We start from the raw sequence: 17,344 nt of genomic DNA on the forward strand, positions 1-17,344 counted from the left end.
TAAGGACAGCTTTTTGGCAGAGCAGTGTGCTTAGCCCTGCTGGTCAAATTTCAGCTCAAGCAATTGTGATTAAGACAGAAATTTGTATTTGATTCATGTCTAGACAAGATCTACAGAAATCAAAAAGGACTTAGACCTGAAAAGAAACCACACCCCAAACACCAGAATCTTCCCTTTTCTGAATACTGAGGATACTTCTGGTTTTACTTTCTGCCCTACCTGCAAAGCATCCATTAATTCTTACCACAAAGAATCTGTGTTCTAACTGAAATGTAGGACTTCAGAGTGCAGGTTCCCTGCAGAAGTCCAAGGACGATTCCTTCAAGCAGAAAAGCATTACACAAGGTACTTTATTTAATCTTCACCCCACAAAACCTGGAGCAAGTTTTAACAGAGGTGGAAAACACACAAAGCAGTCACCAATGATCTGTGTGTCTATTTTCTTCCAGAAGTCAAATACACACAGACAATCCCTTGCATGAACCTGTACCAGCATGGTTTCAAGGCACTGCATATGAACTGCAGCACAGCAGTAAAAGCTGAAGGGCATTTTAAATATCACTCCAGAAGACATAAATGGTCTCTTGGCATCTTTTTGAAGTAGAACAAAAAGGCCTACTGACTAAAAATACCCCAACCAAACCAATCAGGATATATAGCTGGCAGGAGACCAATCTTTTGCAATAGAATGGGGGGGGGGGGGGGGGGTTCTGCACATCCTAAAACCAGTTGGTATCCCATTTGGTAAGGTTCAGGGCTTTTTTTACCCTGAAGAGGGAAGGTCTGTCCTTTCTACAGCCTGAAGATCCCCCTAGAGCAACAGAGCAGTAGCTAGCAAAACATGTGGGGCTTTTTTGCTTGAATAAGCCTCTTACATACAAGTCAACCTACACTTAAACAGCTCTCAAAATGGCCTCTCTCCCTGAGAGCACCAGATGCTCTAAATGGCATCACTAAATGACAATTTCTGAGCACACACTTTTATATTACATTTGTAAAGTTTGCACCTGTCTCTCTTTGTCAGCTTTTAGAGTCTCCATGACAACTTGTAGCTGTTCTTTATCTTTTATCAGCTCCTCACTCAAAGTCTCCAGATCTTGATTACTTTGCTTCTCTTTTTCAATCTGATTTTGCAACTTCTCAATCTGTGTGGAGGAAACACACCAAAACACATCAGCCACAGCTTGACACAATGACTGTTAGCACCTTAGGTTATTTTGAAGACCAGAGAGGAATGAGATGGGGACTACAGTTTTCCTTTCCCTTCTGCAGCTTGCCAGTCCCAGAGGAGGAAGAGGACCATTTTGGTTCTCTCGCAGTGCCAAGAATCTCCCTTCATGCCTATTAAGATCAGAACATATAGGACATCAGTAAGAAACGCTTCACCTGACTATTCTGTCATCCACAATTAAGTTTCTGGTGCTCACTTTTCTGAGGGACTTGCCTCCTCCTACCTAGCCTTTCCATCACCAATGACCTTAATCTACCAGTGAATGCAGTGACAGTGAAGATGACTCACAGAGCAACAGAATTAAAAGAAATATCCCCACTGTAGAAACAAAACCCAGTAACAGGTGAAAAGCACTGGGGTTTTCAAGTTTATCTTCCCTCTCCCTGTGCTGCTGGTCCTGTTTTCCCCAGAAAGTGACAATACTGGATTTGAAAGCTTTGTAAGGTCCCAGTCCCACAATGCACGATGTCTTCTTACTCTCCCCCCTTTTAAAAGTCATACTGGTAACACATTAAGCACTGAAAAACAGCAGCTCTTCAGCATTTGGGAAAAAAGAGTTTCAGAGAGCTTAGCTCCCCAAGTCAGGAAATATTCCTTTTTATGCTTGTCCAGCACTGTGGGCACCTCACAGTGTATCAGCTCTTTTTTTTGGAGTGTGTTGGTATTATGAACTTTGCCAACAGTGAAAATGTCAATGGAAAAGGTATTAACAATCATTCTTACAAGTGGAAAATGGCTGGAGGCTGGATTCTGCCTATGTCAACATGTGCCTCACTACAGGAAGAGTTTAAACAAGCAGGGGCTTCCCAGATTGGAGATAAGAAAGGCTTAACAGAAAGTAAACCACGTTAAGGTTCATTGCTCCCAAAGGAGTTGCTCAGAGAAAGCTGCAACAAACTCGGTAACTCAGCAATAGCTGGTCTTCATTAGCACCCCCAGAAAACTGAAGGCAACTTAGAAATTGCTGTTTGCCACCTGTTTCAGTCCAAGAAGTTGGGAAAGCAGAGAAAACAGACAGGTACTTGAACTGCTACCACTTGATTGAGCCTGAAAGCAGCATCTCAGATTTAAATCCTCTGAAAACCTTGGAAGAAAGGGGGAAAAAAAAGAAAAAAGAACAAAAAGTCCATGACTTTCTTCATATGGTATCATCTTGTACTACCTGAGTAATCCTGCTCTGGCTACATGACCTTTCCAAGCACTAGATGTGTGCACAGCCATGTTTGCACGCAAACACCAATTTTTTTAAAGTCTCAGTGGATGAAAACTGACACCAGTTGAATGGCTTTAGGGAGGCCAGAGTTCTCTATGGCTATCTCAGGAAAGTTACATAAGGAAAAAAAAAGAATAAAAAAAGCAAGCACAGGCATACAGCATTTGGGAAAAAACACTTTCACCTCTTGTTCTGTGACTTTTTATTTGCTTGTCTTTCACAGTCCTTACGAACTGTTTCTTCCTCAGTGTAGTAACCATTCTGCAATGAACCAGAAACTTCCCCATTTATCCCCCTTGCACCTAGCACTCCCCTCTGTGGGCATACAGACTGTCTAATTAAGAGGGTACACATGTGAGAGAAACAGATACACACTGGAGAAAGAGAAGATAAAAATAAAACCCCATCCAACTTAAACATCTCAAATCCAGATTTCTGTACACTAAGACAACTCTCACACAGACTGCAGACCACTGTCTGCTACCTTTTCTACCAAATCTCCCTGAATAAGAGGTAAAATCCATCAACAGCTTGACCAGCCTGTGATATTCAGTCAGTGGCTTTCACCATACTCTATGTTTTGCTCAGGCATTTCAGTTGCCCTTGCCATTTTTCTCCCCACTGGTCTGAAGCACACAGCACCCCCCTTTCACCAGGCAGGCATTCCCCACTACTGCTTTTTTTCCTTATTTAACTATCAGCCCTGCAGGTGACACTGCCATGTCACCACATTCATCATCACCAAAACCATCAGGCTAATTCTGGACTCACAACTGTCGGCTCCAACACGGTGCCATAACAAGAGGTGCCCAGAGGAACGCGCCTGGGGCAAAGCCAAAGGCTGACCACAGCTGTTCAAGTGACTTGAATTGCTGTACACCACAGGTATCTGCTGAGGGCATTCTATGCCTTGAGCTCAAATTTTAAGCATGTAAACTGGAGCTGGATGAATTACTCATACACAGCAGGTCCTAAGTATGCAGGGATGAGCACAGTGAGCTGATTCTTCTGCAGTTCCCCTCGTTCACAGAAGAAAGTCAAGAAACAGAACTGGTCTCTCAGCTTAGCAAAAGAATATCTGCAGAAAGTGGAATGATCCAGTGGTGGATACCTGTTCTCCCTGGCAGGGAAACCAGCATGCTGACAGTTACAATCTAGTAATCCATGATTACTTCTCTCCATGTCCTTTAAAGCATTCAGTTAGCCCACAGACAGGTCAGGGAGGACTGAAATCTTTCATTAGTATCTCACAGGCACAAAGGTTACAGCAGTAATGGGAAAAGGAGAAGTGAGCCTTATGTTCTGGATAATTTAACAAAGGTAATAATGTGTAAAAAAAACTGACATGGAAATTTTTTATACTCAGACTAGCAAACATCCTCTCTCCCCACTGGCACTTGGCTCAGTTAATCAGAGTTCAGGATGCAGGTTACTAACCAGACAAAAATAAAGCCAGTGATTGGAGGGGAACTGAGCACTATGTTTCACAAGGACAGACACCAAGTTGGCATTTGTGCTAAATGTAATTACAGTTAATAATAGACTGCAACACACTATATATAAAAATAAATTTTCAAAGTGATGACCTGCATGTTTGTTACAAAGATTAAAAGAGCCCAGATCTTTGCAGTGAGGGAGACACTACAGAGCTTGTAAGAGCCAAAGGGAAAAGACAAAGAGGAAGAGCTGATCCAGGACTGTGGACAGCAAAACCCACTTAAAACTGCACTAACCTGAATTTACCTGTGTGGTTTATTTGACCTACATGGAAACAACATTAAAACTTTCAAACAAACAAAATACTTCAATGTGCCCATGGCACCCCTGCCCAGTGTAGTGACTGCCCTAAGGTGACCAGAGGGACACAATCAGGTACAACCTGATGGGGGCAAATCAGTACTGAAGGACAGCTTTTACGAAACAGCAACAGTCACTTCTGCTAACAGTGATGCACTGAAGTAGGCAGTGAAGTATAAGGCAATAGAATGACTGCATTCTAACATCAGTGTAAACAGATGTGACTCCAAAATATTCCCAGTTTTCTGGGGAACAGGGCTGAATTCCCTGCAATCCCTCATCATTCAGGAATGCTGTACAGCTCTGCGTGCACTGTGTTTAATACAAAGAGCTCTGTTCCTGTGAGCAAATTACCTTTTTACTAAGTTGCTGATTTTCCTTTTCCAGTTCCACAAACTTCAGGCTGCTCTCTTTGGAGGTCAAGGAGGCATCTCTCAGCTCTTGGATTGTGTTCTGCAAGCTCTGATTGTCCTTCTCCAGCTTCAGTATGCGACTCGAAGCACACTCATTCAACTCAAACACAAAGGACTTTCTGGCTGTTGAAACATGAGAATCAGAAGGTGGCACTAAGCAATTCACAAACCTCTCCTTTCCTAGGTCCTTAAGATTCACTTGTACGAAGATAATTGCAGTGAGATCCTTATCGTTTCAGCTTGATTGCTAAGTAAACATTTTATTAGAGACAGAACCCATTTTCACAGATAACAATTAAGACCTTTAATAAACAGGGAAGTATCTGAACAGATAACCATCTTAAAAGTTACTTGCCTAACTCTTCTTAAAGTTGCCTTAGCCATGTTAGGAGAGCTCCCTGTCAGTAGCAAAGTTAATATTGCTAAATGTTAGTAGCAAAGTACACTTTGAGACCCCTCTCATATGTCCATCAGAGGAAACAGAGGCAGAAAGTAAACCTGCCTCAAGCGTTTGTTAAAGCTGCAAGACGGTGCATTTCCAAAAGCTGCTGAGAACACAGGTATCCCATCACATTTAGTCATGGAAAAAACATTCAGCTATTTTACAAAACAGAAGTTATTTGAGATAGATTTACTGGAAACTTAACATCTGCTTACTTTAATGTATTCCCCTTGTCTTCAAGTTAAACTGTTCCTGGTACACAAAACCAAACATGCAAGTTTCAGAAGAATCAGGTGAGGAATCAATAAAAGCTGAACTGCACAAAGTAGTTTCTGTATTTACCAAGCTCCATTTAGCATTGTTAGTTAGGCTGGTATCTGGACAGAAATAATGTTAGGTGCTGAAACCTGACTAAGTGAAGAAAGCACTCATTATGTTTGTAATAGTTATGGGAATCAAATCAACCATTCAAAACAACCCATCCAGTTATTTTAACCGTTTGCATTTTTTAGTATCTAGTAAAAATAAATGACTTCAGCATACTCTGCTTCCTGGGACTTAAAGACCAGCTAATCGTCTGTACTGACTGTACTAAAGATCACAGGCTCCTCCCAGCCATTCAGTTAGAAATAGCTAGTGTTTGGCATGACACTTCTGCTGTGTCATTTACAAAGCTGTCTGTGCCTGCCTACAATTCTCCCCCCCATCCTTTTTTTAATTTTTATTGTTTTAGTTAAAAGTCACTCTCTCAGTGACAAACTAAAAGGAAAACACTTTAATGCTTTCAAAAGAAAGTGAAAGAAACCAGAATGAATACATTTTAGAAGTTCTGCAAAATCAAGTTCAATGCCAAGTGGCTGAAAGGGAAGTTCTCCACGCTCGGACTCAACTTCTATTCCCATATCAGTCAACCACCTGTCTACTCTGAAAACGACCACAGCCACCAGAGTACTCACTATCTGCAAGATCTGTGCTTTTAGACAGTTGTTCTAGTTCCCAGCCTAGGTGTGCAGATTCATTCATGCTCTGTTTCTGTGCAATCTCCAAGACCATGTTCTCTTCCAGCAGCTCTTCAATTCTCTTCTTGTCTGTGTCCCTGTCCTGTGCAAGACACATGAATGAAAATGCAAATTCAGCTGACTCATAAAATTTTTCTGTCAAAACTGCTACAAGCACAACACAGGCTTCAGAAGAACCTCCTAAAAAACACTGTTCTTTTATACTGCAACACACATGCAGCATTAAACGTTTGCCACGGGCTGCCATACATGCCACAGAATGCAGTGTGGAGACACCCAGCTGGCCCTGTTTAGAGTCAGCTCAGGTCCATGATACACACTAGAAAGGAGGGTGACTGGAGCAAGAACATACTGGGAGGTGACAGGACCAGTACAAGCCAGGGCTAGTAAGACAGGCTGGATTCAAGCTGTCTCTGGAGCTAAGCTCTTCAAAAACATGTAGCATCACGCACTGACATACACGAGACTCCACAGCTGTAACTTTGAAACCTACTGAGCTTCCACAACTCATCATGTCCAAGTTGGATCAAGTCATATGGATCAGAAGAAACATCTACCTCTAACTGGGTTTTAAAATGTCCAGAAAACAGATCTGAAGAATCAATCTACCGTTGCCTCTTGTGACTGTTTTGGCTATTTGCATCAGTGGGAGCTCAAGCGGTGCTTCAGAAAACATCACCCAAAAACTCATCAAGTCACCCAGAGAAGCATTATTCAAAATCACCAGCCACTTGGGAACAGGTGGAACGTGATGCAGTCCTTATATAAAGGCCCCAAGTCAGTCATTGAACGTAACTGCACACAGCACCCTTGACATCTTTGTTTCCAACAGACCCTGCTGGAAACTGTGTACAGCTAAATCCATGAGAATTCAAAACACAGAGGGATTAGAGGAGGACTGTTAAGTAAAATACAAGAATAAAAAGCATATTTGCTATTTCTAGTGTAAGTAAAAAATCCTATGTTACTTTTTATTTGAGGACAACCTGTCACATTTCCTTGTCTATGAAGCAATAAGTGATGTCGCTGATACACTCAGAAATAAAATTTTATAATGCTGTCTCTCTTGTTTTACACCTGTAATAGATTCTTAAAGTCACTGTAATGGCTGGGGGTTTTGTTTCCAACAAGAAAGACAGTTTACTATAATAATTTCGTTTCCTGTATCTGTGAGATTTCTACTTAATTCACTAGTCTCACACTACTAAGCATTGGCAATATTTACACTGTCAGCATTATGATATTCCAAGAATTCACATGAACAAAGGTGAAACTAAAGACCTCTTTAAAAGCACTGCCTCTACTGTTGTCTGTGACAGGAACCTGTGACCTAGCACAGAAACAGAACTTTAAAAAATCAGCATAATGAAAAGAGGGCATACCAGCTCTACGTCATGAAGCTTGGATTTCAACTGCAAGTTTTCTTTCTCTAATTCATGCAGTTTATCACCTCGAGCTCTTGCCATTGTTAGCTGTTCTTCCAGCATGGCCTTTGTTTCAATTAATATGATGTTGTCTTCTCTTAACTCCTAGAGAGAAAAAGTAACAATGTTAATCTCTTTGTTTAAACTGACTTTTCAGAGAGGAAGAGACTTTTACAAAACTGACAGAGCAAAACACAAGCAAATGGACTTTTTGCTCTTCAGTGAGAAAGTTTTAACCTGGTATCTTAATGGAACATGATGCCAGGTTTAATTATCTGACAGATGTTAACGCAAGTACATCCAACTTTTTTTTTTTAACCAAATTTTAGAAGTTTAATGGAGTTCACTTTGTTTGGTAGGAGGCTAGAAAAGACAGAAAAGAAACTGCTCAATTCCAATACCATTTCCTGAGAGAACTCACTGCAGTCCCCAGTTTCAAAGAGACTGTTTCGTTTCAGAGGATGCCACTGTGTATTCAAAGCATGTGAGGCAGCACCACTCATCAATAAGATGTTTATTCTTCAGTACACTTACATGTAATATCTGTTTAATAAAATTTCTCTTTCATGAACAGAGTTTTAATTCAATTAAGCAAGTTCAATTAAGGAAGTTGTTGGTTTATACTTATCACTTCACACCCACCCCACCCCATCCCCGATAAAGACACGAGCATTAACTGCACAAGCCATGCTGCTTATCCACTACAGCTTTTGGATGTTTGCACTGAGTAAAAGTTTAACTCAATATTCTACTGTAGCCACAGGATTAGAAACAAGTTAATTACAGTGCACTCTGAACTTTCCTTGCAAAGCAACAAATGAAGCTCCCAGCATTCAAGTATCTTAGCTCCAGAAAGGTGAAGTGTCCAAAGGATGAAGTCTGGCCATGTATATTTAGCCATGTTTTAAAATATATTTGTTAAATTATGTCTTCTTTCAACTTATAATACCCCACTGCTAGTTTTTACTTTTGTCTAAGGTAAGTCTTGAGTCAAAGATACAACATTCCATGGCAAGGACTTTTCAGCATTTAGAAGATTAAATGGAGATCAGAAGCATTTTTTTTCCCCAGGAGAGTTGAGTGGGACAAGCCTCCAATTATTTCTATGAGGAAATCTCCTCTTGTCTGTCTTTGCTTTCCTCCCTCCTCTCCTGCCCCTTTCCTGCTCCAATGCAACATGCAAGAACAGAAAAAGTGCACACAGGCAGGACAAAATGCTTGTGGCTTGACAAGTTTATTCCTGGACAACAGTCCTCACAATGTGAAACGTGACATCAGTGTTCATGCCTGTTCTCAGACCACAAACATCCAAAACGAGTAGATTCCTGAAAGATCACCAGGCATGAGCAAATCACTTTCACTGCTTAATCAGCAACTACCTTCTCATTTATGGGGGCAGATTCAGCCTTAAAAAGCCTTATGTGGTTCAGTTATTTATAAAAACAAGAAAAAAGGAGAAAAAAAAAAAGAGAAGATAGCTGTGAAGCACAAGTTAAGAATGTCTGATGACAGCGCTCCCCCTTTGTGCCTTTTGATAGCCTTCTATACCAAGTTATCTTAGTTGTTTGCTGTATCTTGACTGTAGATGGCATAATATGGAAAGTCTACCTTATGCAGCATCATATTGCCCTTGAACTTCTCAGGGGGTCAGCTACCAACTTGCAGAGTATCAGAGAAAAAATGTCCCGACTACAGCAGCATTAAGATGACAAGTATGTTAGTGCCTGTGAAGTGGCTCAACTACTGTAATTAAAAATAACAATGAAACACTAACTTTATAGAACCAGCATTTTGGGCCAAGTCTGATCTAACGGGGTCACTTCAGAGTGGCAAATGGAAAGAGCTGACACTAAACAGCAGACCAGACATGGTCTGTACATGACAACGTGTGCTGGGTGTCATGCAAACTTCCAGAACATCTGTAATGAAACAGCAGTGAGACAAGAGTTTACTTTGCTAGATCATGACACTCAATTTTGACCACAGCCCTAAGTAGTAAGGGGGTGTTTGCCCCCAACACAGCCTTAGAACTATCCCCCAAACCGCCTACTAAGCAGGACCTGGTTACGTTAGTGCCTCATGAAGAGGCCAGCTATGTGCCAAGCACATACACACCCAGGCTCTGGTACAAACCACACACTGCTGGGAGCTGCAATACATGGAAGACTGCAGCACTTCCCATTGAGTGCCTGGGGGTGAGGGGGCAGACATGTCAGTTCAAAGGCGTTCTGATGAAATCTTAAATTAATAACCTGGTGGAAATGCCAGCTACTGCAAGGTCAACACTGCTCACCGGTGTACCCACGGTGTGAGGCTGTCTTATTGAAAAGTTCATATCATTTAAATAACCATCCATGGGAGCTTTGAGTTATGTTTCAAGGCCTGGAAGGTAAAAACATCCTAACTAAAACCTGTCAGCACCAATATCTCCCAGAAGTCACTGGGATAACATACGTGACCTATAAATGAGTCTGGCTACAAATAGCACTTGTTATACAAGCAGCAAAGTGGTGGTCATAGGGTTGTGGTGCTTCCACTGGAATGAAGGCTTATTTTACTTTTAATTAAGCACACCAACATTATTCTGTAGCAATGAGTTTGTTTTAACATTGACAGCAACAATATTTTGCTGTGGCTTTCTGTATTTTTTTTTAAAAACACAGAGTTTACTAAGCAAGGCATTAAACTTTATTTTAATACCACACTGTGATGGTTTAATATCCAACATACATGTAATTCTGCTTTCCTAATTTGTAATAAACTGCATGTTGTGGTTTGATCCTGTACCACTGTGCCCTGAAATAGCTATAAGAATGTGCATTGTGTATGTATGCATACAGCTACAACTAACTCTGGGGGTAAGCAGTTGCACAATCAGTGTGTGTTGCTACTGCAAAACGTTTTCAGAAACTGAAGTAGCAACCTGATTGTTTAAATCTGCAACTAGAGAACTTGCACATACATCCAGCCCTAGTTGTTAAACAAAGTTCAAGCCACTCCTTTCTGGCAGTTCAGAAGCTGCCCCTACTGAGCCATGACACAGTTAACATCTTGTGACAATCAAAAATTGCCTTGGACAACTATGTGGAAACATACAACAAATGCTTTAACTTTTCTCAACATTCACAGAAATTCCTTCTGTCATCCCACATGGAAATGTGATTGCAGTGATAAGGAGGAAGAATGGGCAAGGTAGACTCCCTGGCTTTGGAAAACAATCCTATCTCGTGGAGCAGCACAAGGTTCAGTGAAGAGGAACACTGCAGAGAAGCTTTACACTGGGGAGAAGCCCCTCCTTGAAGGAAGCCCTGCATTAAGCCTGCTCCTACACATTCACAGTTACGACCTCATTAAGCCACCCCACCAGGAAGGTCTCCAGAGAATATTCATCTCCATGTTCTTTGAACAATGATCAAATTAAAATGTCATTTCTAAACAACTTAGTCAAGACATAGAGCAGAAAAACACCATACATGCCTGAATGTGTTAGGTTCACATGAAGACGCTCCTTTTGCACTCCTGCAACAGCTCCTTAAACTCTTCCTGCTGCCACTGCTGATTTGTATTATGTGCTTTCAGAAACTACTTGTAAGCTCACTTGCAATTCCTAAAGCTTGCCACACAGAGCACATTCCATGGCTTTTGTTCAAACTACCAAATGTCTATGTGAACTACAAGGAGGAGAAAGTTTTAGTGTTCATTTAATAGCTTTCTGCATAGATGTACAGAGGTAAACCTACTTTTTCTTCTCACTTACAGATTTGGCATTGCTTATTAACGGCCTGTCAAGACCCTATGAGCCTTGAGGTGGCTTATGCTGCACTTTACACACCTGTGCTTGCACTGATGTGCCTCTCTAAGATCTGTTTATGTCTTAAGACTTGGAGCTTAGGAAGACACCTGTAAACGTTCAATACCATGAGATGAATGAGCACTATACTCTGTGGTAAAAATCTCTACCATGTTAATTCCCTGCACAAATCCTACAACTTGGAATTGTAAGCCAAGCAGTTTTTGAAGCAGTGGGAGGAGTCTGAGCAGACACTGAACTGACTCAAGTCCTTAACCATTCATTAGGAGGGGCAGATGACTTGAGAAAGACAGGACAGAAAACTGAGGGACCAGAGGAAGTAGCCTTTTCACTACTCCACGACCACAGGGACAGATGGATTCAGGGTGGATTCCTGTGGATTCAGGGTGGAACCAGTGGATTTTGCCTGGCATTGACACTGCTCACCACTGTCAGTTGTTGGCTCTGACAAGACTTGATCAATGATGGGAGTGGTGAGAATGTGAAACTCTTGGCTATTCCAGACCAAAGAGCAGCCTGCAGACAGCTGTGCAATCCTGCTGCATACTAGAACAGCTCAGCCCCTACAGTAGCAAACACTTTTACTAGAAGCCATGCTGTGGCCTGGAATTTAAGAGTGCCATACTGATGGGAAATAGTCTTTGTCTCACTCCTGTATTTCAAGGAATTATCCTTGGAGAGCCAGCAGTTACCTCATGTTCCAGACTTTGACCAAAAGCTGATAGGGTGGAAGTAAAGAAAAATCTGAACCAATTTGAAACTGAAGTGGAGGTCTCTACTGAGTATGTTAAGCAAAACAAACATGGAAACAGCAGAATGAGAAACTGCTGGCTCCAGGACAAGCAGGGAGGCTGAGAACTCAAGAACAGAAATAGCTACTCCTTTGATCTCAGGTGAAGACAAGATTAAAAAACTCTCTTAGCTCCAGCTAAATTATCTGAGCAGCAAGTTGAAGCTAAGCAACCCCACTGCACAGCTGGAAGGGAAATGTCAAGATGCCACACTGATAGCCAGTGAGCCAGGTTAATAATGCACAACTGATTTGCCAGCTTCAGAGAAGAAAACAAGAGAGAGACAGAGCTTTATACTTCCTAATGTAACCTGGGAATTACTGAGAGGGAAGAGAAGCTTTTGTAGTCTATTACTGCATTTAATAACCACCCACTTTAGTGAACCTATTTGTAAGAAGCAGCAGCTAGTGGGGCCCTTAGAATCAGTCATTTAGGTTGGAAAAGACTTTTAGGATCATTATTAGGTTGGGGGCCAAGGGGTGTGTTTATCTGGAAGAGTTTATAGAGCAGAAATAAGGTCTGTGTTCTCAGCCAAAGGCCTGGCAAATGTGAGTTACAACATCCCTCTTCTGCTTCAGACCTGGGATTTTATCTAATTATAGTGAGGTTACCAATTACAGAACCTTCATGAGTTCAAATAAATATCCAGACTTGCTGACTTTGGCTGAAGTGGTGTGGATTATTAAGAGTTAAGGTGAAAATGGCTGAAAGAACTGAAAGAACAGGGGAAAAAAAAAAACTCTCTCTGACCTGAATTTAAGGTCAGCCATGCTGTGAGCAATGAGTTTGCCTAGATGATCTCCAAGGTCCTTTCCAACTTAAGGTAATTAATAATTCCATGATGGGTATAGCTGCCGCTGACTAAGCTGAGAAACTGCCATTACTACTAGAACAAAGTTACCCATTTTCATTGACATAGACTACTCAGGGCACTAGCATAGATACAAATTTTCTCTACTACAAGCAACAGTTGCAAAACAGGGTGGCTAGAATTTATCAACTAAGGTCATGCTCAGCCATTTTAACACCTACAAACCCCTAAGGAAAAACACCCAGACACTCATTTAGCTAATTAATACATGATATTTAAAATGTTGGTCAAAGGAACAGCTTCAGAACACTGGCATTTTACCCAAGAGTAAATTTGCAAGGCTAAGCTAAAGGTCTGGACTCTCTAGGACTGTTCAGAAAAGGTTTGTCCCTTTCAGCACTGAACTGAGCCCAAGTTTAAGAACAAGTTTATTAAACCTGATGGGAATTTATTTTCTGTGTGTGCCAAGTCCTCCTGGCCACTGACAGAAGTTTGAATGTTGCCATGTCACTATGACACACCTATGAAATTTCCACTTGCTCTGATGTTTTGCTCCAGTCAGCTCAATGACCAGTGACACATGAACCGGTAACAAGCAGCCAAACATTAAGGATGACTCAGAAATCCCTTCTCCCCATTTTCACTTGCCTCCATGCGAGCTTTGTAAAAATCCACATCATGAAGCTTCTCTTTGCACCGAACGAGTTCCATCTCCAGTCTCTCCACACGATTGGCCCTCTCTCTCAGAGAGTCCAGCTCGTCCCTGTATGCTCTGGCTGAGCGAGCATCTGAGGTCAGGTGGACGTTCTGTGAGAAGTGAGGAATAAGCAGGGAGACAAATCTTAGGACTTCAAAGCCTGTTCTTTAATTTTATTTTCTTTTTAAAGCACAGGCAAATAATATTCCCCTGGTTCAGGAGTAAGAATTCTCCTAACCAGAGATTCTTCAGGCTACTGGGACATTTCTAATGTCTGATGCTGCCTGAATTTAGGGGATTATTTGCAAGCTGAACATCAGAGGAGACTGCTCTCACCAGTGAAATGGAAAGTGTGGCATTGCTATGCCGTAGCCATAATCAGACAGCTTGCTCCAGGAACCTGATTTCTTGAATTTAAAAAACAGGCATAGTACTATTTGTACCTTCACACTGAAAGAAGCTTTTTTTTTTTAAATAGGGAAGCCTGCCACACAGTAAGACAAGCCCATCTTACCTCTTGTTTTATTTTTTGCAGCTCCAGGGTTAGCTGCTCAACTTCATGTTTAGAATCTACAAGCTGCTCAGACTTCTCTTCCCTGAAAAGAATTAGAAAAAAAATTGTTAACTTTTTCCCCCCTGAAACCATTTTGATGATATGGGCAGTGTTGGGAAGGTGTCAGGAAAGGAAGATGGAGATCTCCTAGCATATTCTGAACATGAAGCCTCTTTGTCACGACAGCTTCATAAAAGCAAGATGTTTTTCTGTGATGTCATACACATAAGAGTTTGCAACTCTTTTTATACTAAGTGCCTCTGTTTAAATCTCATTGCTGCAGCTGTCATAGCCAGCTTTACTGGCCTCAACTTCCCACTAATTATTAAAAAGTGCAGCTAGCAGTTGGCATTTTGAAGAGGGGAAGAGAGACATGAGACAAAAAGAAAATTTGCAGTACCAATCACACTGTTTAAATACCAGTTAAAGAAGAAAGATGGGACATCCATACTAGCTTCCTACTGCTATGAAGAATACATTTGCAAGATGTGATTCTCAGAGCTCTCATGGAGGCCAGTGTACTGACTGCATTTTCAGGCTGCACAAGACTTAATAGACAAGTCTCTCTAGAGGCACAAATCACTGGTGACTCACAGCTCCTGCCGGACTCTTCTTAATTTAGCCTTTGTGTCTGCCAGCTCAACTGCAAGGTGCTGCTTGTCTTCATTAGAAAGAGGGTTGGCTGGGTTTGGTGAAGAATCTGGGCTGGGTGCTTTCAGAGGACTTGGTGGTTGCAGAGACTGTAGATAATCTCTCTCTTGAGTAAGATCTACAATGACCTGGACAAACAGAGAGGTATGTAGTGTCAAGAGGTAAATAGTATAATTAAACATGTTTTTAAGTGTCTCAAATTATGTGTAAAAATGTAGAAAATGATTAGCATGGCATTACAGAGAATTCAAGTGATAGCCAGGAGGGAAGGTTACACAGAAGAAGAAAGGAATCTCCACTATGCTCAGACCACTAAAACATTCCCCTTCCAAGGCTCAAAATCAGCAGTCTATGTTGCTTAGAGAATTCATAAAACCCTCTAAACACAGTTTTAACTAACATAATCACAGTCAAAAGCATCACAAAAATTAACATGTTAAAGAAGGGGAGATGCCTTATCTACAGATCTGAAGGGAAAGAATCTGATGAATTAGCAACAGGTGGGGCCATCTTTACTGAGAAAACACTGGAATCTATGGTGGTAGATACCAACCAAGAAACAGGCAAGCAATCACTCAAAGGTAAACGAGTGAGCACACACATATGGACAAAATTCTCACAACAAAAGTCACAAATTCAAATATGTTGGTCTTTCCACTTCATGGAGAATCCATTCCACTCCTACTGGACAATCATTTCACCTTATCTTAGTGTTTACAAGACAAACAATGGTAAACTCAAAATCTTCCTACACATTTTCATAGAATGTGTTAGGCTGGAAGGGACCTTCAAAGGTCATCTAGTCCAACCGCCCTGCAGTAAGCAGGGACACCTTTAACTAGATCAGGTTGCTCTGAGCTTCATGAAGCCTGACCTTAAACGCCTCCAGGGATGGGGAAATTTTCAGGTGTGTATTATAAAGGTGCAGAATAGAAAACCAGAGCACAAACAGGACACAAGAGAAGAAACGGAGCCTGCATCTGTTACTTCACATGAACTCTATATGAGAGAGAAGTCATCATACTTCTGTGCATTCATCTCTCTCATCAATGAGCCTCTTTAGGTGGAAAACCATATTCCTGGAGAGAGACTCGAGTTCTTCTGGGGCCATATCTGGGAGCTCCAGCCACTGCAAGTCAAAGACATTCTCCTGGTTGTGAGTCACCTAGGAACAAGAACAACAAAAAAATTGTCTTTCCACTGGCTGATCTGTGCATTTGTTTGCTGTATATGCTGCATGCTCCAGGTTCTTTTATTGATTAATTAAAAGAAAAAAAATTAAACCAGCTTGTAAATAACAAACATGACTACCTTAACTGTATCACTGCTCAGCAATTTCTGATATTCTTGCCTTTTTTAAATTAAGGCTGCCTTTTTAAAGTGACCAGATACATATAATAGTCAATAGATAGCATTTGTGTTTGCCTATAAGAAGCATGCAGTTGTCTTACTGCAAGGTCTGAGGGCATCTGAAGGAACTGATCCCACACTGGGCAGTCAGGCTGTAGTCTCACAGAGAAGCCCTGCTTTCAGTGAATTTGCAGTTTGCAGCCAATACAGCTGGGAGGAACTGCCTTTTGCAGAAGTGTCTCTGGCTGCTGCCAGCAGTGTAACCTTTCAACTGCTCTCTTACCCAAACTGATCTCCTCTGAATCATTTAACAGAAATGTTCGGCAGGTGTCTTAAGCTGAGTTCAAGACTGTTCCTGCTTTCAAGTGCTTCATCAATTTTAAAATTTTTTTCAAGCAGAACTATTCTTTTATGGTTTAAGAAAAAAGTTCCTGTCTTAAACTTTCACCATTTGTTCATCAAATCTGAGCTTGCTACACCTGCACACACCAGCACACGGCCACAGGCAGTGCCTGCTCCCAGGGAGGTGCACGCAGCAGGGCGCATGGCTCTCTTAGGTCTCCAAAACAACCTTGTTCCTAACGCTTACCTGTATTCCTGTCTTCTACAGAAACCCAACAAGTCCAGGAATATTCATCATTAGACTCTGTTTTTAAGGTCTGATTCAATTTCAGTTGCTGAGTACACTTTCCAAAGCCATGTGATCCAGTGCCTACACCGCTGGTGGAAGGGACACCACAGCTCCTAAGCTGCACATGTATCTTCACAGTTCCTCCTACACAGCCTATAACTGGCAAGCAAGGCATTCACTACTGCAGCTCCTTAAAAGACCACTGAGACAAGTTCCCAGTGGCTAAAATTTTCATCTTATAATTCGATTACAGTAACAAATTGTTGGGTTTTTAGGCTTTTTTTTTTTTTTTTAAGTGAAGTTCATGAATCCATTGGGAAATTCCAAGCATTTTATAGGGAAAAAGCCCACACACAATAACATGTTAAATCAAGGATGGGAGAGATATAAAGTCAAAATAAACCATACTGAGTCCCACCTCCTGAATGTGTGACACAATGGCAGCTTGGGTTTCAATATCCAGTTGTTTTATTCTTCCAATAAACTCTTCTTTTCTTTCACACTGTTAAA

General features: G+C 41.4%; 1 protein-coding gene across 1 annotated transcript in view; it reads right to left on the reverse strand.

The window, feature by feature from the left end:
* CCDC88C (coiled-coil domain containing 88C) overlaps positions 1-17,344 on the reverse strand; it is a gene marked incomplete at both ends in the record, with an annotated part of 92,812 nt that overhangs the window by 25,902 nt on the left and 49,566 nt on the right. Inside the window, 9 exons of the mRNA XM_084270463.1 lie at positions 1,008-1,145; positions 4,596-4,777; positions 6,053-6,197; positions 7,498-7,644; positions 13,601-13,759; positions 14,164-14,245; positions 14,797-14,981; positions 15,878-16,018; positions 17,253-17,336. Coding sequence (XP_084126589.1) covers positions 1,008-1,145; positions 4,596-4,777; positions 6,053-6,197; positions 7,498-7,644; positions 13,601-13,759; positions 14,164-14,245; positions 14,797-14,981; positions 15,878-16,018; positions 17,253-17,336 — 1,263 coding nt within the window. The remainder of the gene's footprint in view (positions 1-1,007; positions 1,146-4,595; positions 4,778-6,052; positions 6,198-7,497; positions 7,645-13,600; positions 13,760-14,163; positions 14,246-14,796; positions 14,982-15,877; positions 16,019-17,252; positions 17,337-17,344) is intronic.

Source organism: Gallinula chloropus (genome assembly GCF_964237585.1).
Source record: "Gallinula chloropus genome assembly, chromosome: 14".
Lineage (NCBI taxonomy): Eukaryota > Metazoa > Chordata > Aves > Gruiformes > Rallidae > Gallinula > Gallinula chloropus.